At 32.1% G+C, this 22993-nt stretch overlaps 2 protein-coding genes and 1 pseudogene across 10 annotated transcripts; 1 reads left to right on the top strand and 2 right to left on the bottom strand.

The window, feature by feature from the left end:
- Nucleotides 1-405: 405 nt before the first annotated feature.
- LOC146911538 (receptor-like protein kinase ANXUR1 pseudogene) lies at nt 406-3743 on the top strand (annotated as a pseudogene). Its single transcript, XR_015020477.1, has one exon. The product of XR_015020477.1 is annotated as a receptor-like protein kinase ANXUR1 pseudogene (transcript).
- A 188-nt stretch (nt 3744-3931) lies between these two features.
- On the bottom strand, nt 3932-7155 carry LOC146911539 (FAD/NAD(P)-binding oxidoreductase family protein). Of its 5 annotated transcripts, none has more exons than XR_015020478.1 (7): nt 6514-7155; nt 5974-6100; nt 5767-5828; nt 5412-5639; nt 5015-5136; nt 4561-4944; nt 3932-4382 (listed from the first exon to the last, which is right to left on the bottom strand). XR_015020478.1 is itself a non-coding variant. In XM_085730161.1 (7 exons), the coding sequence occupies exons 1-7, from the start codon at nt 7093-7095 to the stop codon at nt 4221-4223; spliced, it is 1422 nt and encodes a 473-aa protein (XP_085586287.1). In that variant the 5' UTR covers nt 7096-7155; the 3' UTR covers nt 3932-4220. The 5 variants fall into 5 exon arrangements, 3 of the variants coding, with proteins under 3 accessions (XP_085586287.1, XP_085586286.1, XP_085586288.1); XR_015020479.1 differs by having other exon boundaries at nt 4525-4944; XM_085730161.1 differs by having other exon boundaries at nt 4561-4699.
- Nucleotides 7156-8072: 917 nt separating this feature from the next.
- Nucleotides 8073-12485, bottom strand: WDL1 (WVD2-like 1). 4 transcript variants are annotated; one of them, XM_085730167.1, is made up of 7 exons: nt 12340-12485; nt 10674-11181; nt 9888-9973; nt 9566-9644; nt 9366-9437; nt 8966-9076; nt 8073-8586 (listed from the first exon to the last, which is right to left on the bottom strand). In XM_085730167.1, exons 2-7 carry the CDS (start codon nt 11175-11177, stop codon nt 8302-8304), a joined length of 1137 nt encoding a protein of 378 aa, XP_085586293.1. In that variant the 5' UTR covers nt 11178-11181; nt 12340-12485; the 3' UTR covers nt 8073-8301. The 4 variants fall into 4 exon arrangements, with proteins under 4 accessions (XP_085586293.1, XP_085586291.1, XP_085586290.1 ...); XM_085730165.1 differs by having other exon boundaries at nt 8073-8589; XM_085730164.1 differs by having other exon boundaries at nt 9566-9647.
- Nucleotides 12486-22993: the final 10508 nt, after the last annotated feature.

Raw genomic sequence — 22993 nt, forward strand, 5'->3', positions numbered from 1 at the left:
ATTACATTGAATTATCTCTATCTGTTTCGGTGTCGGTGTGTTTCATGTCCGGTGTTCATGTATGTTCCCGGGCTTCATTTGCATCATATCATCATTTGATAATGTATTAGTGTCATTCTTTTATTAGATCCTCGGTATAATCCGAGTCAGGTCAAGAGGATTAAAACTTACCCTGCACGTTTTTTTATTCATTCACAAAATTGGAAGATGATCTATATCATTACCATATAATATGATATATGTCATCACCATATGCAATTAATTAGCAGCTAAGGTGAAACTTAAACAGATATTATATATGTTGTCACGAAATGTATGAGTTTCATGGCGAGGAGAAGTGTCTTTTTAATTATTCTCTACCTCATATCAGTGTGTGTGATGATTAATGACAGAATATTAACAAAGTATTAATCCATAAATTAACAAGCAGTCCAACGCTAAATATAGCCTATGCTCATCACATGTATCAAATTCAAACCACTGTTGTAAAAACTTGTAACAAACCCAATTCATTCAAATACGGTATTTCCTCCCCACCTCCCATTCTAATAGTATGGAAAAGAAGAAGAAAAAAAAAGGAAAATTGGAATTCATAACAAAAGAACAAAACACAAAAATAAATAAAAACTTAATTTCATCTCCTTTCTTGTAGGTAACCTGGTTTGGTTATTCCAACCCAGGTAGTTCTTTAGTTTGCTTGAGCCTCCATGGGGCGTTAGAACGGTTTAAAACAACACCTCGCCATCAAACCAAGAAGCTAACATCTTTTTTTTCGGGGTACAGGAAAATCCTTCTTGTCTCACAAATTATAACAATTTGTGACCAAGTTCCTTTTCCTGTATACCCCAACATGTATCTTTTCTCTTCAAAAATGCATAAGCATACAAGTCTCTTGTTGTATTTCGTCGGTATCTCTATTTTGTTGCATGGCATTCACGGTGCATCCATAGAGGAGCCAGGTTCATTGATATTGGGTTGTGGGTTGGATGAAGGGGGAGCCAAAGATGAGGATGGAAGGCAATGGAGTCCTGATAATAAGTTTTTGGCAACACAAAATGGTTCAACAACGTTCAAAGCCGCATACCAAGATCCTTCCCTCTCCTCTGTGGTTCCATACATGTCAGCTAGAATTTTCACATCAGAAACAACATACAAATTTAATGTTCAACCTGATAAACGTTATTGGCTCAGGCTCCACTTTTATCCATCCCTTTATGGAACTTTCAACCCCTCCGATTCATATTTCTCTGTGGCTGCAAATGGGATTACCCTCCTCAGCAATTTCAGCGCTTCTATCACTTGTCAGGCCCTCTCACAAGCTTACATTGACAGAGAGTATTCTCTTGCTCCTTTGAATTCAGATACTTTGACTCTTACATTTAAACCTTCTGACAAGCAAAATGGGACTTTTGCTTTCGTCAATGGAATTCAGTTGATCCAAATGCCCGAGTTGTTTGACTCTGCTTCATTGGTCGGGTTTGGTGACCAAACCATGGACATCAAAACCTTAAATTTGCAAACCATGTTTAGACTGAACGTTGGTGGGCAATATGTGTCTCCATCCCAAGATTCTGGCCTTTCGAGAATGTGGTACGACGACACACCTTACCTATATGGTTCATCCTATGGTGTCACCAACGAAGCTAAAAAGGATGTCCTAATCGACTATCAGACCATGCCAAAGTACATTGCACCTCCTACTGTCTACTCCACATCAAGATCAATGGGTACCGATAAGGACGTCAACATGGGATACAACCTCACGTGGGTTTTCCAAGTTGATCCAAATTCCATGTACCTCGCGAGGTTGCATTTCTGTGATTTCTATTATTCCAAGGTCAATGAGATTGTTTTCAATATATTTCTCAACAACAATACGGCACAGGCTCAAGCTGATGTTATTGGGTGGACAGGAGGTAAAGGCATGACAACTTACAAGGACTATGTGGTATATGTCCAAGACGGGGAGGGGGATGAGCATCTATGGCTTGCATTACATCCAGCACCTGACTCAAAACCACAGTACTATGATGCTATACTCAATGGGGTGGAGATATTCAAGCTCAATGACACGGACTTGTCTGGCCCCAATCCTCAGCCTTCAGACATGCTCCTCGAAGGTGAATCACAGGAAACAGGTTTCCATACACACAAATCATATGACAAGAAAGCTGTCATTGGTGGAGCTGCAGGAGGTGCTGCGGGTTTTGCCTTTATGGCGGCAATATGCATTGCTGTCTACAACAAGAAGAAGAGAGTTCCAGGGGCAGTCACACAAACAAGTTGGCTTCCCATCTATGGTAATTCACACACAAATGGCAGTAAATCCACGTCTGGGAAGAGCACTACAAGTGCAAACCTCACTGCCATGGCTCAAGGTTTATGTCGCTATTTTTCGTTACAAGAGATAAAGCACGCAACCAATAGTTTTGATGAGTCCAACGTGATTGGAGTTGGTGGATTTGGAAAGGTTTACAAGGGTGTCATTGATAATGGAATGCTAGTGGCGATTAAGAGGTCAAATCCACAATCAGAACAAGGAGTCAATGAATTCCAGACCGAGATTGAGATGCTTTCTAAGTTGAGACACAAGCATTTGGTGTCCTTGATTGGATTTTGCGAGGAAGATAATGAGATGTGTTTGGTTTATGACTACATGGCTCTTGGAACCTTTAGGGAACATTTGTATAAGGGTATCAAGCCTTTAAATATTTTAACGTGGAAGCAAAGATTAGAGATCTGCATCGGAGCTGCAAGAGGGCTTCACTACCTTCACACGGGGGCCAAGTACACCATCATTCATAGAGATGTCAAAACAACAAATATTCTCTTGGATGAAAACTGGAATGCCAAGGTATCAGATTTTGGGTTGTCAAAAACTGGTCCAGATTTGAACGCTGGCCATGTTAGTACTGTGGTGAAGGGTAGTTTTGGCTACTTGGATCCTGAGTACTTCAGGAGGCAACAATTGACTGAAAAGTCTGATGTCTACTCATTTGGGGTTGTCCTGTTTGAAGCCCTCTGTGCCAGGCCTGTTCTGAATCCTAATCTTCCAAAGGAACAAGTTAGTCTTGCAGAATGGGCATTGCTATGCAACCAAAAAGGAACGCTAGAGGATATTATTGACCCCAATCTCAAGGGAACAATAAATCCAGAAAGTTTGCAGAAGTTTGTGGACACAGCTGAAAAGTGTTTGTCGGATCACGGAGCTGATCGTCCCTCCATGAATGATCTGTTGTGGAATCTAGAATTTGCTCTCAACCTGCAAGAAAACAAGGATGGTTCAATTCACTCTGGAACAAGAACTAATGAAAATGAGTTTGAAGAAATAAATTTAGGAGACAGTGACATAGCAAACCATTATAAGAACCTAAGCCTTGGAGGTGAGTATGAGCTTAGCCAAGATGCTACTTCCAGTCAGGGTCCGACTGAAATCTTCTCACAACTTGTTAGTCCAAAAGGGCGATGAAGAGAAATTTTCTTGATTGTTGTTTTGCTACAGGCTTTGAAGGAAGCCATGGAATTCAAGCAAATAAAACCTGCTTATTGGCATTGCTTTGAAGCATATAACGCTTCTATTGCTTGTATTTGTTAACTTTCTAATTTTATACTTTCCTATGTTCTACATCTATTAAATATTATTTACTATATCAAGTTTAGTGTATACAAACTCTGAATATCGTTCATGTCATGTATCTACAGTTCTGTATAGAAAGCATTCAGATTTCTTGTTGCTTGACAAATATTATACAGACTACTATTTTATTTATATTATGTACAAAAAGTGCTGTTTCAAAACTAGAAAGAATTTTACCATAGAAATGTGAGGAATAAGTTGTTTCTGATTTTGAAGGCAAAACCTGCGCTCAATACAGTTTTTAACGATTCAAATTTCCAGTTTCTCAAACCTTCCGTTTTAAAAGGGCAAAAATTTTGATGGATGAGAAAGAGAACTACTAATTTCTTAAAATTTCATTCCCAAAAATATAATAATGTCACTATCTCTTTCTTTCGAAGAGGCAAGTAACTTACAACTTTTGTCATTACATGTAGCTATTGAGGGGTATAAGGCCCCTTCCCTCCCAACGGAGAGTTTCAGTTTCAAGTTAAATCATCCCTTGAGACCGGTGACGTTACTTTCAGGGAAATTTCCATTGCGCATGGATATGAAATGAATCTTCTATTGGCAGAGGAGAGACCTGCTTTATGAGCACCATAGCCTACTTGGCAAGTTCATATACTTGGGCTTCAGTCATCTTTTCTTCTGACCCCAAACCTGGGAATTGTCCAATATCATGCCCTTCCAGTGGTTGAAACTCATGATTCAAACCAACAGCAAACTCTCCAGGGTCAGTTCCGAGACTTTGGATATAGTCTGCAATCTGTGTCAAAATGTCCAAACACAATTTTGAACAACAAAAGGGCATTGTCAAAGCTTTTCACAATTTGATAAACATGAATTACTACTAATGGTGAAGTTGTCCAATTACTAAATTAAAAAAAAAAAAATTGCGGCGAACAAACCATGTAAATTAGAAGGTCCAATTGAAAGTGACATACATGGTTAGCTAGAGCAATTCCACTTATGACTGCTGCCTCTATATTAGAACCTAGCAGCCAATCACCACATATCCCAGCCCTTCCAAAGGGATCAAAGATGCAAGGAACTCCAGGTGTGTTAGTTGGAAGAGCTGCACCCCTGAAAATCTCAGAATAATACGATTTTAAACCTTTTAAGTTTACTTACAATGTTTAGAGCTGCGGATGTTTTAGATAATCTAACGATGTTAAATTAGACCGTCTGATTTGTTGACAACATAGCTGTCACTGAAAACTATCACGCAAGAAATGCTACTCAGAGAGCACGTGTATTTAACATTTTGATTGTCAAGCAACTGTGCATTTGAGAAGTCACAAACAATAAGAAAATTCTGTAAGTCTAACCTGAACAAAAACATGTCAGGAGGACATTTCAAAGCAATTAAGCAACTAATACTAATACTTTGACTCTTACCATAGTTGGAGCTTCGTATAAAAAGGTTTCGGAAGCAACCCTTTCGATAATCCGAGGGCAGCCTCAACACCTTCTAGCATGCCTTCCTTTACCCTTGTTGCTGTAACAGTAGGAATATTTTCCTGATAAACAAAACATGGCTCACATTTCAGTTATTAAAAGTTCTGATCATCGCATGCAATACACAAATGAAAATGCATAGGTTATCATAACTTCTATAAATTTTAATCAAATCCCTGGCAAATATTATTCTAGGTAAGGTAATTGTGAGTCAATACCAATATATTACTCCTCTATACCTTCGAAAAACATCCAGCAACCCCAAAACCAATCTAACACTCAGGAAACTAATTTTTATATCGTAATATCATTCTGTTTTGAAAATTTCACCACCTACCTGTGGAACCTTGTTCTGTTTTCCATAAGCAGCAGTACTTAGAAAGGTCCAACAGTGAGGACCGTCGCTCTGGGAAGCCAGCAATTTCTTGGTATTATTGGCCATCCATGACACTGAATCAATTCCTCTCACAAAAGCTCCTTCAAAAGGAACTTCTGTATTATCTAGAAAAGGAAGAGGTTCCTCAAACGCTGCTAAAAGGGCCCATATTGAACTCAATTCCAGCCTCTGAACAATGGACAGTAGAATAGAAACAATAGCTGGTATGAGTACGAATATAATAATAGATAAAGCTAAAAATTGAGTACTAGTTTATCGAATCAAATGAACTGGAAAGGGAATGTCCTACACTGACCTTCATTTGTTTAGCAATTAATGGCAAACCCGATGTCATAAGCAAGCGGTTAGCACATTTTCCTGTCGGCAAATAGAGAAATAGTTACTAAAGAAGCCATAAGTCGGATAACTATACATATAAATACTCCATACTGAAAAATGTGTAAAAACGGAACTTGTAGGATATTATTTTTGAAGAGAAAAAATAAAGACATTATCAAGTTACCATTGTGTGCAACAACAATTGCATCAAACTTCCCACGAGGTTTCCCATTTTCACTCAAGTGCCACATCCCATTAAATGGCTCCAATTTACTGATCCAGCACGGTCTCTCCACATTCACCAAGCTAGTCTACACGAGAACTAGTTTCTTAACACAAAAATAACATGGGAACCACAGCAAAAAACCAAAATCTAAGAACTATAGCAGCGCAAAAGTTAGAAAAACACAACGATCATCTTGGTCCTTCAAATTGTAAAGGTCGAGTAATTTAATCCCTCAACTTTCATTAATATTTAAGTTAGTCCCTTAAATTAAACAATGCCAATCAATTTAGTCTCTCCACCAAAATATCTCTCTAATAAGCACCCATTAAAACCTATGAAAGGTTATACATATTGATTTCAATGATGTCTTGTTACGTCAAGACAAATATAAAACCTTTAAAATTGTATTTGTAGTGTTAAATTTGGAAAAATGACCCAAATGGAGAGACGTTTTTCAATTTAAGGGACTAGATTGTTGATAATAAGGAACAACCTAACCTCAGAGAGTAAGGAATCAGCAAGAAAGCGCATTCCACGAGTAGCTATATATCTTGGAGGAGAGGGTAAAAATGGAAGAAATTCACCACCATTCTTCAACTCTCCTACAGTACCCTTCCATTCTCGAACCAAACCCTTATCCAACCAAACATTAACAATTTCAGCAAAACGAGAATCATTGACAGTAAAAAACTGAGCAGCATGGTCAAAAACCAAAGAATCATCAATAAGTCTTGTTCCCAATCTTCCTCCAAGACCATGAATACCAGTGTCGAAAACGGTGGAGCGAATGCCGCGTTTGTCTAAGAAGATAGCGCAAATGAGACCGGAGATACCACCGCCGATGATGCCGACAAGTGGTTCGTCGGAGAAAGGAGCGGTGAAAGTGACTTGTTCTTGTTTGAAGGTTTTGTTGAGAATTGATTTACGAGAAGTTCCGTAAGAGGATCTTCTGCGGGGTTTGGAGGATGGTGGTTTTTCCATTTTCACCGTGGCGAAGGCTGTTGAGGAAGATGGACGGTTGATTAGGTATGGAGCTGTGGAGGGTAACAATTTCCATGTTTTCATATTCAGACCAAACATGGTTTATGGTTTATGGTTTATGGTTTTCGAGAGCAAAAAAACAACAGAACCAGATTTTTCATTCAAGACAAGGTTTCTTGTGGATATATCCGTTTTTCTTTTCCCGGTAAAATACATTGTCCTTCCCTCAAAACATAATTACAAATTACAATTAAATTAATCGTTTAAAAAGTGGATTAATTAATGTCTTACTAATTCATATTGAAACATTTCTTAGTTACTACAAATTACAATTAAATTAATCTTTAAAGAGTGGATTAATCTCTCTTACTAATTCATATTGAAACATTTCTTAGTTTTTCTTAATCTTCATGTCTTTTTGTTCAACTTCACTCTTTTTTCAAAGTTTTTTTTTCGTCTTTGTCTTAATTTTCGAATGTTTTCATCCTTTCATTAAGAAGTTGCTACTTGCTAGTGTGATTCATTCAATTCCCACTACTTCCTTCCTTCTTTCTAAAAGTTGTATGCTCTTTCATTGCTATGATTATTTACTTTCTTTTAGCTATGCAAAGTATTTCTTTACAATTCATGCATGACACACATTTAGAATAAATCTTATAACTTCGACATGATATAACTCATTGAACTTTACAGTTGACTATTAAACATGCAACTGTGTTCGAATTTGATAGATATGTCTTCAACATCCACGCAGAATAGAACTTTTCTTCAACATCCACGCAGAACAGGATGTCGTCCTTGGTAATGATAACAGACAAACAAACACAACCATTTCTATATCAGTTCGGGATCAATCACATGGAAAAATGTCCACGTCATTATTATGTGCTCTAGTAACAACGCCGTTTCCAGCTCCTTTTAATTACCATCAAATAGAGCCAGACACACTGGAAACAGGATGTTACACTCGTTAAAAATTAATTACAGGATCCTACAAAAAAGGAATATATTTCATATAAATTTCCCTTGCAAAGTCCCGCAGCCATCTGGGGCATTTCAAATTTCGTACGTACAACTTACATCAATAAACTATTTATATATATAATAAAATGATAATACAATGTGTGCCAATATAAAATACAAAACATATACACTTCAAGTTAAAAACAGGCCACTTAAAAATGTCAGTCCAGATGAAAAGAAAATAAGACCATCTCTTCTGCAAGCATCCCATTTGGTGTGACCAGGAAAGTTGAAGGCTATTTTCCTCTCAACTGGAGGTCAGTAATATCTTTGGAAAGCTTATTATTGGACTGATATGTCCGCATTTGTCTGCTCCGTGGCTTTAGGGGGAGAAGCTTTTGTTTCTTTTACTGTTTTAGTCCGTTCTTTGGTTTTACAAGCACCATTGCTGTTACGTCCAATGATCAGGTCCTTGCTTTTTTGAGTGACAGGGGTACCAAACCCACTTTTGGGGTTACTGCTAATGCTGTGACGTACTCGAGTGCAAACTTCAGGAGATGAGATGACAGCGTCACCAAGGCTCTTTCTCCGAGATAGTTTTGGTGACTTGGGGCGAGTCAATGGAAGCTGCTATAAAGGTAAAGGAATGTAGAGTTTAGTTTTGCCAGAAAGTAAGATGTTAATAAATTTATGATTCTGCCTCTTCCATTTGGAAAGGACTAAAACTACCATGAACATCATAAGGCAGTGATATGAGGAGTTTCATGAATGCGCATACAAGTTTGTGAGCAAGAAACAATACTAGATACAGAAAACAATAAGAACTGCAGCCATTATATCCTACTGTCAAATTTGTATTCCAGACATTGTCAAGCATTCTAATGTTCCTATTATATTGTATTGTATTCCTTCGTTCTATTCATGCAAATTCTGAAATGCTCAATGGCAATTTCATGTTTATCCTGAGACTTGGAAAAGACAGGTGGAAAAGGAAAAGAATTGGTACCTTCTTGAGTTCAGTCTTAGGGGGAGGCCCCTCATAATAGAAGCTAGGAACCGGTTTTGCCTTAATGACCAAGCTCTTTCTTAACTGCTTAAGGGCTGCTTCTTCCTCTTCCTACACAGGTCATAATTACACAAAGATATAGTTATTTAAATCAGTTCAACATGTAAAATGTAACCTAAGAGGATAAACAGAAAATAACCATGTACATGATCTTAAAACTGGACCTTGGCTTAAGCAGTTAGATGTTTCAAGAGTGAGGAAGAACAAAAAGAAGTAAAAGAGAAATTAAAAGGTGTTCATCCATATTAGATGTTTCTAGAATGAGGGGCTGAAAAAAATTCAAAGTTAAAAATTAAAAGTCACACATGGATGTGCACAGGCAACTAAGAGCAAGCAGTACCTTCCGCCTTGCCTCATACTGGAGTCTTTCCTCTTCCAGGGCTCGATTTTTCTCCTCTAACTTCATATAGAACTGGATGGATAAATCAGAGTGACAAGAACAAAAAAGAACATTAGATTTATCTAATATAATAATAATACTTAAGAGGAAATACAATCAACCTCAGAATACACACTGCTAAAGGTTAATTAACAAAGTACCTCCTTTCGTTTCTCTGCACGTTCATAGATTCTAAACGTAGGAGCTGTACCTACAGTCACCTTGCGTGTAGATGCAACACTGCTATTTATGGTTAAAGAATAAACGAGAATAACTGCTGTATATTTAAATACATGTAAAATGTAGATGTTTGGAGAGTTACTAATTTTTTTTTTATTATTACTATTATTAAATTATCAAACTCAAAGAAAAAACTGTTTGATATTTGGTTTCATTTATGGAAGATTCTAAGGTATTTCCGATATGCCTAAAACTTGGTCTGTTAAAAATAAAACCATCAAAGTGTTCAAGTTTTGAGGATACGAGGAAGCAACCGACCAATTGTCTTCATCATCATGGTGCTTCTTATCATGTTGTGCGAGCTTCCTTGATGAAAAAGGTGAGTTCAACTGAAAAATTGAAAAGATTTTTCATTTCAGTAATATAAAATACACTTACTCACCCACTCCCGGACACAAATCACAAAACATGCAATTAAAAAGCAACCTTAGAAACCTTGAGACAAATAAGAAGGTAATTATGTCTTCTACTTCTTCCACATGATTTCTACCACATGAGCAATATTTACAAACAAAATAATTTTTTTTGGCAGCTAGTTTATTACAGTCGCAGTTTGAAGCACACCTTTTGAAACAAATCTTAACAAAGGTTGCTTGTATTTATTTGGTAAGGTATTTTGAGCTTCCCAATATATTCTTTTTGCACTGATTTAATTAAAACTAATCGCTTGTTAGCGTTAGAAGGGAGGGATATGTGACTGAGCATTTAAACCTTGGTTTTTTAATTTTGACCTTTGAAAGGAGTCTCATAGCACAATAGCCTGCTTAAATGGTGGCAGGAGGGAAAACAACATATCCTCAGTATGAGAAACATGCATCATATGAACAAACAAAACAAGTAGATCCCAGTTCTGTCATTAGCTAAAATCTTCACTTCTTCATTTTTCGATTGTTGCAGGAAACAGCTCAATCTAACAACTTTTATGCAGCACACATGTTAGGACCATTTTGCATACTTGACTCAGTTCTCAGAAGAGCACATACAAATTTAAGTTCATACTTAAAAATACTAAAGGTTGTGACACAATACCTGCGAGTTCTTTGAGGAATTTGGTGAGTGTGTATTGTTAGTATCTGGTGAGTGTGTATTGTTAGCATTTGGTGACAAGTCCTGACCATTTGCAACAGCTTCAGTATCAACGGTCTGCGTGTGGGTGACATGCTTTTCAGTAGCCTGGTCAGATTGCTGGGGAGCAGAGGGGCTTGTATGCTCTTTATCCACAGGAATTGTCATTGCAGTGGGTGAGCTTAATTCTTTATCGCCGTCCATCTTCGGTTCTTCAGATTTCTCATTCTTCTCTTCAGATAAACCAGCATTTAACTTCGTGCTTTTGGCATTCAAAACATCTTTTCTTTCCTGATGTTTCTCGACAAAAGAATTACCTTCAGCAGATTCCTTTATCTCATGATCCATTGCTTGAACCATTCTTGCAATTTTGGGAGAAACACGTATTCTATCGCCAAAACTACCATTTGAAGCTAGACCGTTTGGCTTCTTGTCCATGACTTGTATGCCAGTGACTTCCCTTCCCATAACGCTACATGGTATAAGTTACAGGGTAGGAAACAAAACACTTAGAGTAAGTGGTAGATGTTGATGAAGAAAAACAACATGCAAAGATGAATGTTAAATATTTTCTAGGAACGAGAATATATTGAGATTATTAATTAATATACAAGCATCCCCTGGTGAGAACAAGAACATATTAAGAAGATCAATATGGAAGCATTCTGAAACAACAGGCCTAAAATATACAAGAACGTATTTCTTCTACAAGTCTAATATATGATATGCATTATCATATGCCAAAAGCAAACAGATGACACAAGTAACATGAAGTAGTTAAGAGATATGCATCTCTATACATATCACAAAGCTCTAGTCTTGAGTCTTGGCCATTGAATCATACATGAATGGTTGATTGGTTTTATTTATATCTAATCTTAGCCATTTAAGTAGGATTGAAATAACCAAACTACGCTCTCAATTGACACAAACATACGCAAATACATGATTCTCTGAAATGCAAACACTATTTCACCAATATTTGTCAACCAAAATCTACAAAGGTAGCAATGAAAAATGAAAAACACAGTGGATTAAAAAGAATATAAAAAGAGCTATTATAAAAGCAAAAAAAAAAAAAAAAAAAAAAATTCCTTTATTTTAAACAAAACAAAACAGAATGAATACCCAGGATGGAGATACAGATATAAAATACATTCCAAAGCAAATTGAAATTGAAAAACAAAAATTTATATATTGATTTGAAGATATTCTCCATATGAAAGCCTGAGCTGAAAACTTGAAGCACGGATTTGTTAAAGAGTCTGACGAGGGTTTATAAATGAGTTAGAATCAATAAGAATTTGAATAGAATATGGTAAGCAAAACAGGTATTTGTTCCTATAAAGTTTAAAATCATTAACAGATATAAAAGACCCTGGAAGCATATCTTCGGACCAGCAGCTCAAAGATTACCCTACTTTGAATTCAAAGGAGCATTGATTCTGGGAATGGAATGGAATAATAGCAGAAGAATCATTCGGAATGGAATGATGCATGCAATGCAAACATTAATGGAACCTGAGAAAATTGAAACAACGATATTCCAAAGTAAAATGAAACAAGATAGAGAGAGAGAGAGAGAGAGAGAGAGAGAGAGAGAGAGAGAGAGAGAGATCTCGAAACTCACCAGAATCTAGGTTGATGTTGAGCTCCGATCTGACAAGATCTCGCGTTCTTGTGTTTCTTTTGTGTCTAAAAATTAAGATTTATGAATGATAATCCTTTAATTTAGGGGAGTTTTTGGGTTTTAATTGAAAAAATACGTGTGTGTTTGTGTTCTTTAGTTGGTAAATGGTTATATATAGTGAGCCATCCATTTCATTCTCTATGGATCGATCAATTGACGGTCTTAATACGACAATCACCTTCTTTCAACGGAGGTCAAAATGGAAAACAGCTTTTACCCTCAATTTTATGGTACCAGCCAAAATCTTCACCATTCAACCCTTCTAACTAAGGACGGACTGTGAGTTTGTCTTTATTTTTTTTGTGAATACTTTTTTTTTCTAAAATATCTGTTTATTTTAGTTTACCCTTATAGTTTGCTCGACTATGTATCTACTATATCATATGATTATTATTATGTAATTCCATGTTGTATTTTTCTATTAATCTATTTAAAAATCAAATTTTGTCTATGAATAGCAAACTTATTTAAGAATTCTCATTTATTTTAATTTGTTATTTCGTCTATTTACAACAACAAAAAATTACACTTTTGAGTTATCATGTCGGAAAGAAGATAAAATGATAACTATGGATGATGCACTTATGTGTCGAAAAAGAAAAAAAACGATGATGTCCTTAACAAAATAATCGAAACAACTTTTTAGTATTTTCATTACTTTTAAAAGTTGCATGCAATTATTCACTTTTAGAGTCTTTTATCTTTTTGTTAGCAGGTAAAAATTAACACAAAATGTTAGCAGGTAAAAATTAACACAATTTAGAGAATGAAAATAAAAAAATATTTTCACAGACTAAGCATACAAGACCTAAGTATTTAACTCAAATCTTATAATATGTCGAGTTCAAATTTCAATATCAATGTGAAGATCTTGTTGATAGAAGCTATAAAAGTACATCACAATTTAAGTCTTTCCAACTTTTATTTTACCTTGTGACCCCTAGAACTTAACCCCTCTAAATTTTTCATAATAAAATAAAGGGTTAAATATGTTTTTGATCCCTATAAATATATCAAAATTTTGTTTTAGTCCTTCTCAAATTTTCCTTCGACTTTTAGTCGCTATAAAATTCTCAATCACTAATTTTGGTCTCTATTTTTAAGTCAACTCATGTATCTTTTAATGAAATTTTGCATAAATGTGTAGAACATTGTAAAATCTCTCCCAAAAAAAATACAATTTTTTAACAAAACATGAATTAAATATAAATTTTTAACCGCAAAACAAATAAAAATTCATATTTAATCGGAAATGTTAACTAGTGCCCCTAGGGCACTTGTTAAGAAATTACAAATTGAAATATTCTCTTAGAAATCGTGTATTCTATTTTTTGAAAGTTGAACAAATGTTCTTTTTAATGCAAAACTTGACTTTTCTTTTTACTTTTAGTTTGTTAACTAGTGTTCAAGGAAGAAATCAACGTATATTTCAGTAAAAGAAGGAACAGTTGCAAACGTTATGTAAAAAAAAAAAAAAAACTTCAAATATTTTGATGGATGAAATCAAAATACTTTACATTCTATTTCAATTACCAATTTTTCCCTCAAAAAATTTTAATTACCAATTTTGTAGGTTTAATCTTTTTTACTCGCTCCAGTCCTATTTACAAGAAACAATTTACTTTTTAAATACATTGAATAATTTATGCATCTAGACTAGAATCTAAACCAAATACATAATTTATCTAATGTATCTAAAAAGTCAACTATTTCTTGTAAAAAGGACCGGAGGGAGTATTGTTTGTCTGTTCTTACTAGGTTTTTTCTTCTCTTCTTTTTTGTCGGTCTTTTCTTGACTTTGTAATATAATTTTGTAACTCTTTTAATTCTCTCATGATACACCTTATGCTGCAAAGACTTCTTTAGTTTGGTTGATATATTTTATTTTGATCTTTATAGAAATAATTTAAAAATAAATATAGTGAAATACAAATATATGTGTAGAAAAATCTATATACAAAATTACATCTATGGCCCTTAAAAAAATATCACAGCTATGGATAAAGTTGTTTTTTCTTTTTTTAGCAAAGGAAAAAAAGTTAATGATATATAAATCCTGCCGAATCCATTGACCTTTTGGTTGCATGTAAAGTACAAACTCCACTCACTTTATGAATATGAATAATGAATTTGACTGTGAGACAACGTGTGGGTTTTGATTTGTTGACTGGGGTGGGGACAATGTCAGCTGCTAACGTCGTTACCAAACGGAACTTCTTATTTCTGTTTCTTCAACCAAGGACGTACGTGGTGGGTGGGGTCATTGATTCTATCCCAAACTTCATTCTTTTCCTTTGCTATCTCAATCTTTTAAAATAATAATGATATAAATTCAATGTTGTTAAAATCAACAACATATTTCTAGATTAAATTGCGTCACTTTAATTATTTGAATGTCTTTATTCTTTTTAATTATTTGAATGTCTTTATTCTTACTTTTTTATGCAAAAGATTCATTCATAATCAACATTTTTAAAATTATTTTCAACAGAATCAATCAAAACGAGTTAAAAAATGTATATATACTAGTATTAGATGGGCACTTTATGTCTGTATGTCCGCTCTTTTTATTACGTTAACGTATGTAAATTATATACAAATTTTTTATAAATTTTAGATTTTCATTTTAATTAAAATTATATAAGTAGATGTATGTAACGTCTAAACTCTTGTAATTTTTAATGATATCAGTAATATATTTTATTTTGAAAGAAAGATGATATCAGCAATATATATTTATTATCATTTTGAGCAATATATCATTTTTATATTCTCTCAAAAAAAATCATTTTTATATAAAAATTTGAATAATAATTTGTTTAAGGATTTAATTGTAATAATTCTTTCAAAAAAAAAAAAGGATTTAATTGTAATATAAAAAAAATCTCTCATTTCTCTTATATATTATTGTTATAGATAATAAGTTTTAACGCGAGCCCTTTTGCTCTTGAATTGAAATCACAAATTAAGTATCCTTGTGAAAATGAAGTATCAGATTTTTAAAAAAGTTAACAAAAGTATAAATGTTTGATTTTCTAAATAAAATTAACTTTTAATTCAACAACCGATCATTGTCAAATTTTTTTAATGTATACTTTAGTACTATGAATCACCCTTCTCTCCCTATAAAAGTATAAGAGAAATCAAATTAAATCAGTCACTGCATATGTATCGTGTGCATAGAATCTATAGATATATAAGTTCTGTAAAAAAAATGATGTAACAAGGAGGAAGAATGCAACTCCTCAAAATATACCAGACTAAGTTGTGGAGAACATGGAGAATCAGGCCTTTACATTGTGCTCATTTTTAATCATCTGCCAGCCTAACATGCATACGCGTTTTAAATCATCATATTTTATTCCCTCAAAAAAAAATCATCATATTTTATTTGTTAAGGGTGTGGTGGTCGTGTATACCTGGCCAGTCCTCTAAATCACACACGGTTTCGATGCATCGAAAGAAATTATATTTGTATAACTATTTTGTAATAATTTTTTTAATAATATTTTTTCTCTTTATTTAAAACGAAAACAATAAAGAAAGAAAATTAGATAAAAAAATGTGAGAACATAATGAAAATATAAGAGAGAGTTGTCCTAAAATTATTGAATATATATTAATTTCTCATATGTTAATGAAATGAACGACATAGAGTTAGTAAATTTTAAAAAAGGCCAATTCACAAAATTTCAAATTTAATTTCTACTCATAAACAAGACCATATTTAATAAACACGAGATACCGATGGTTAACTGTAACATTCGTATATTGTTGTCTCAGAAAAATGAAAGCCATATAAATTTTAGGAAGGCCAATTCCAAAGATAGAGACGTGACTACCAAGTATGATTTTACAACTTGGTGTCTCAACTCTCAAATTCATGGCAAACCTCACACGATTGATAGCTCAACTAATAAATATTTAAATGTTTACAGGGATTTTCTTGCTCAACTCATTTTGTATTTAGCTACTAATTTTTTCTCTGTGTTAACCCTCCAATTTTTTCTGTGTTAACCCTCCAAACGATTCGTCTTTGATGAAGCTCGGTAATCAAGAGAATATGATAACTTTTAAGTATTTGGTGTTATGTTTAACACAACAAAATATATGAAATTGTATCACAACAAATAGTAGGTGTTAATGAAAATAATTCAATTAAAAAAATTATCAGTTTAATCACAAAAAGCCTTAGAATTTTGTAAAAAAAAAAAGAAGAAGGTACTGGATCCCACATATCAGCTTGCAAGATTGATCTTTGCAAGGTTTGCTACCCATCAATTCATCATGCTTTATTTAGGTTTGCGGGTATGAATGTTCTTCTTCGCTTCGTTATGGATTATCACAAAGAAAATGACTAATCACTCCCAAAAAGATTATGTGTTGGGTCCATTCACATTGCTCCACGGGATTGAACATTAGAATGAACCAAATTTTATCATGGCCTACAACTTCCCCACGCATGCAAAATGAATATACGCATTTTCATGGCTATATATCTTGACAGGGATCATCAAATTATCAACTATCAATATAGTGCGGCATAAGTGACACATGCGGATGAAAAAATATATGTTAGAAATATATGTTAAATAGATATCAGTCATCTTAAGAAATTAATCTCCCTAGTTGTGCTCATGATACTTTATTTTATTTTATTTTATGTACCATCATCAAAACGAATCAAATTTAATTAAAGTGTTGATTTGTACCCAAAAAGAAAGTGTTGATACAACGTCTCTATCTATATTATATACAATTGAGAATGTATTACCATGACCAAATTTTAATGCTTCTTTTCTCATGGAAATCCACCTATGCATTTTGTCATGTGGCACTCAATCAAAAACTTATTTCAATTATATTTACATCACAAATTTTCATTAGACCTTAAATCATCATTGCTACATTCTAATTTTGACAAAAACTAATTATAAAAGGCAAAAATCATAAAAGACATTAAGTATGTAATTAATTTTGAATCAATTTTTTTATACAAATCAACTTTGTTTTTTTAATCACCACCGTTCTAACTATATTATGAAATGTTCAATTCATTTAAATTATATAAGATGATTTCTTAAAAAAATAATATATGGTTTTTTATTTTAACTGAATATATACAAATTTAATATTATTTAACACTTAAATACCTAAATATGAAGCTTGTCCTAAGGAACAAAATCTCATTCTATATAGCTCACAACGGGAAATATTTAAGTTTGTAAAAAATAGTGAAATATTTTAAATAAAAATTGTAGTCAACAAAAAATTAAATATTAGAGTTGAGAAATGCTGGATTTGAATTACAAATTAATATTTCATAAAAACAATTAATTTGATCAGATTTTTATAATGTCAAATTCTACTAACCATTAACTGAAATTTGATGTATGTAGATGGAATTGTGTAGTGCATTCATCACATATTATTAATAGCTTTAAATGTCTCAAATTGATTCTCAATTCTGAACAAGCTTCGGACCCTAAAGTGTGATATTTTCAGCCTATAAATAGAGGCAACTAAGATGTGAAAGTGCACATTTTTTTCTTCAACTTCATAGAATAAACTATCATTTGTATTTTGAGTACTATAACTAGCTACCATGGTGTTTTTGTATTAGTTATCATCTATTGTTTTTATTTATTTTGTTAATTGTTTTATTTCTTTATATTTTTTTTATCTTTTATGGATTTATTAAAAAAACAAAAAGCACATTTTTTATGTTGCTTCTTATCTGTTGTCATTTAAATCATTTTTTTTATTTGATCGGAAAAAAAAAGTGATTCTAACAATTTTTGAAAATCCTTTGAGAAAAAAAAGGGAAAAAGCCTCTATTTTTATCACCTGGAATAATACTATCAATATATAACATTTTGTTCTTTGTTCTCTCTATCAAAAATAAATAAAACAATTTGCTCTTTGTTTAATTGAAAAAATTGTTTTTTTTTTTATCAAAGCAAGAAAAATTAAAATGCAAATCAGGAGGAGGCCTGAACCTTATTACAACATATAGTAGGCCAACTGTGATCAAAACAATAATTGAAAAAATTGTTGTCTGACCTGCACATATGAAAAAAGAGTCACAATAATTTATATGTCTATCTAGCATATAAAATAATTAGTTTTTTATTTAAAAAAAAAGAAGGCACATGTTATAATCACTTAAATAAAATAGAGTAGACCCTATAAAATCAGGGTCATTTTGTCATAAAAAAAAATCAGGACCATAGACTAAAGTGAGCTATCTTTATTATCAAACAACATAAAATCTTTTATTTCTGGTATCATTTTGACCTTAGAAAAATCAAGAGACAGGACAATGATTACAATAATTGATATGTTTAACAAGACAATAATTCTAAGAATGCTTGATACTCTATTTGACCAACAATAGTTATTTTGCAATTAATTAATTTATTGCTAACTCTTACTCTTTTTTTGACACTAACTCTTACTCTCATCTATATCTATCTATATCTATATCTACATATCTATATATCTATATATCTATATCTATATCTATCTATATCTACATCTATATCTATATCTATATCTATATCTATATCTATATCTATATCTATATCTATCTATATTCTATATTATATACAATTGAGAATGATTTACAATGACCAAATTAAATGCTTCTCTTCTCTTAGTCATCCACATGAATATTTTGCCACTTGGCAATTGAGAATTATTTCACCATTTTGTATGACACTAATTATAAAAGACAACATTCTTAGAAGACAAATAGAACTAAATTGCATGTAACTGCTTTTTTAATTCTTTATTTGAAAAAAGAAAAAAGTAGTAATTCTACTTACAGAGTTACACCAAATCGATTGAGATCAAAAAAAATAATTATAATGGTGCATAATATTAGTATATGTATCAAATTGATTTAAATCATAAAAATAATAATACTAGCTGATTTAAAAGAAAAATTAAGAAGAATTGTGGAGTTGTATTTTTTTTTTTCCAGGTACATTTGTCTGTCAGTAGGGTTGTGTGACACATTTCTATTCATTGTCAAGTTAAAAAAAATCTGATAAATAAAATGGTAAGAAAGTCAACTGCTACATTAAACAGTTATAATGTGTATTCATTTTCATTGTTAATGTAATTACAACAATTTATATGCTTAACAAAATTGTGTTCTCAATTGAACTATAAATAGGTTCATCCTTCAATCATTTTCCATCACATCTTTCTTCCGTCTTTTTTTTTCTTCAAGAAAAAGCTTTGAAAACTTTTTTTTTAACTTGGTTGTTTTTTTTTCGTTTTTAAAATGGTTGTTAATTCCAAAAACGTCTTATCTCTGATGTTACTGTAAATTTCCACAATTTGGTGTTGACGGTGAGGGTTTTGAGAATGAGCCTTGTGCTCGAGTTCTAGAACTCACATAAATCTCAATCACTCAAATTGGTTTTGCTGGTTTTGCAGGATTTTGAGGTTGATCAATATATTATGTCTTTATTTTTTGTGTTTTTATTTTATATTCTTAAATGTACTACAATCTTTTCAATTCAATGTATATATAGGGTAACAACATACATGCAACTTCTAAGAAGACCATGATTTACAGATTTTAGATTTTTGTACATCAACAACCTTCACAAATAATAGTTTTCAATTAATCTTCCCATCATTAATAAAGTACTATATAAGACAATTATCATTTTCTCTTTATATGTATCATGTATTTGTCCTTCATTGACTCACGCTTTTATTACTTGCAAAAACCATATGAATTTTGTTAATCCTTTAAAAAAAGGAATTGATTGAAATGACATTAAAACAAAATAAATCCTCATTGTTTATGATGTATAATAATATTAGTATTTTTAGGGTCAATTTGATATAAAATTGAAACTACTTGCACCAAAATGATTAAAGCACATTAAATACTAATTTTCATTAAACATATGACACATAAAATTTAAACTTGAAATTATATTTTACATTCAAGTTGATCCCATGACACCTAAAATCATGACTAAATGTAATTATTTTAAAATTGTTACATGATTCAATTTTTAAAAAAATGTGGATCACAGAACACATCAGAATAAACTTTGAATTCGGCCTAACATTGTTCGATTTATAAGTACGCATATTAAAATACATTAATTTATTTGTTTGAACAAACCAAAATGGAATATATAACATTAACAAAGGTGATTCATCTCGCACAAAGAGAAACAACCAAACAATTTACAATGTCAAGTTACCTGTGCCATAAACAAGAACACCGCAATGAAGAAAATTGAAGTAAAAATAAAATTACACCATAAAATACATTAATTTCTATAACAACCTTTTAAATAAATTTTAATTTGTAAATTAAAATTACATGGAATTAGTTTTTCTGGAAACGAGAATTGACTAATGGTACTTAAGCCTAACATTACAAATCTTTAAATGTGCTTATTAAGACAGCTTATTAAGACACACTAATTTCTACGATAACTTTTAAATAAATTTTAATTTTGTAACTTAAAATACCCGAAATTTATGCACTGGTTTGTAATTATTTTGTGCACCAAATTGATCATTTTGTCTAATAAATATGTAAAGTGACAAAGTGAGAAGCACGCCATTTTACATTTGACCATCTTAATAGAAGAGTTTTGTTTTGTTGGCCTTTAATTAGATTTTTTTTTATTATTTTACTATCACGATGTGTATTTTTTGCTATCTTTTTTAATTCATATATTTTTATATTATCATGGTTTTCAACCATGGGTGTCAACTCAAAATTTAAGTTGTTTCATAAAAACATACACCCTCTGGTCACTAATATAAGCAAAAGTTTGATTTTTAGATTCATTCAGTAAATGACGTATGTCGCCTATAATAAAGACTACATACGTCATTTAATGAATGAATCTAACAATCAAACTTTTGCTTATATTAGTGACCGGAGGGTGTAGTCCTTAATTTTTTTTTTATCAAAAAAATTTCAAGAGTAAAAAAAACGCTCCTATACATATTTGAAAAATAGTTGAGAAAAGGTGTTGTATGTACGATGAATTTGTTTAATGTTGTTAAGAACACGAGAGAATGTCATACTATTAGACACAACTTTAAAATATACATAGTGTACAATACTAAAATTACAAGGTTTTTTTTAAGGCGTAAATTTACAAGGGCTGTCAAGGATGACTACCACAAAACTATGTGCCATTTCACTCCACCAGACTAACCAATATTTGTCAAGGTGACTTTTATAAAGTTTTTTTTTTCCACTTCACGGGCTGGTATCATTTCTTTTTAATTCGCATCATTTCACTTGACAAAGATGATTTCACCTGACAAACTTTTTTTTTTCACTTCACGGGTTTTTAATTCGTATCATTTCACGGGCCGTCAATTATAAGATTTTTTTTTTCATTTCACCTGACAAAGATGATCTACCATGATATCTGTATCATTTCACTTCACGGGCTGGTATATTTGAAGATGAAGTTCGTTTTTAATCTGTTCTTAAGTTAGCTTTGCAATGAAACATAAGATTTTAATTTCTTTTAACACAAGTTGTGTTCCCGTTTAACTTTATTTAGGTTGTTAAAGTTAGGTGTTTATTTTAATAGATTTCTTTGCAAGTATATCACATTAGTTTTTGGATCAAAGACATTCCATTTCTAACTATGAATAAGCATGTTTGAATAAAAAAAATTAATACAAAAACTCATGTTTAAATAGATCCCACTTCAATTTATATTAATTAAACTAGAGATTTTCTATTGCACTCAAATATAAAAAATAAAATAAAATTGGCAAATAAGATCAAAAGATGTCATTAAAATAGTTAAATAGTTTAAGTAATGTTAAAAAAAATAGTCGAAAAGGTTGGCGCATTTGGTAAAGACTGCAAAATCATTTGTTCAACTTTCGTTTCCATCGTGATTACCTCTTTATCTCTGAAACCCAAAATAATAAAATAATTTAAACGAATCGAAACGTCTGAAACCCAAAATAATAAAATAATTTAAATGAATGGAAACAATTGAATAAAAAAACCACTTCAAAAAATATGTTTATACCCTTTATAAACAAAGATATGATATACTTACATTTTGACATGTATTTTAAATATTATCAACATAAATTAAAAAATATAAACAAAATTTTAAATATTATCAACATAAATTAAAAAATATAAACAAAAATTCAGCAAAAAATTTCTCGTGCAGGGCACGGGCTGCAAACTAGTTATGACAAAATAAACTGCCACCGGCCTATATGCACGAGTATACTCTTAAATAAATAAATGAAGTTGTTAAAAAGATAATCACAACACAATGTTGGGGACCTTGCTTTGTTAATGTTCAATATACATCAAGGAAAGTGAAACATATAGGGACCATTGATCATTCCCTTTCTTCTCTTTGTTGGTCTCTTTAATTTTGGAATACAAACTCCATTATATATGTCGGTGTGTGGATGTCTAAACTAATGGTTCTTCTTTTAGCTACGACCAGCCACACGTGTGCTTTACAATCCGAATTAATACAAAAAATATAAACAAATGTGACACGTGCATTAACAGTGTACATCAATAATTCACAATGTTTTTAGTTAAGTGAAA

This window comes from Medicago sativa, chromosome 7, assembly GCF_051527215.1.
Source record: "Medicago sativa cultivar Bolivia chromosome 7, Bolivia_mono, whole genome shotgun sequence".
In the NCBI taxonomy this organism is placed as follows: domain Eukaryota; kingdom Viridiplantae; phylum Streptophyta; class Magnoliopsida; order Fabales; family Fabaceae; genus Medicago; species Medicago sativa.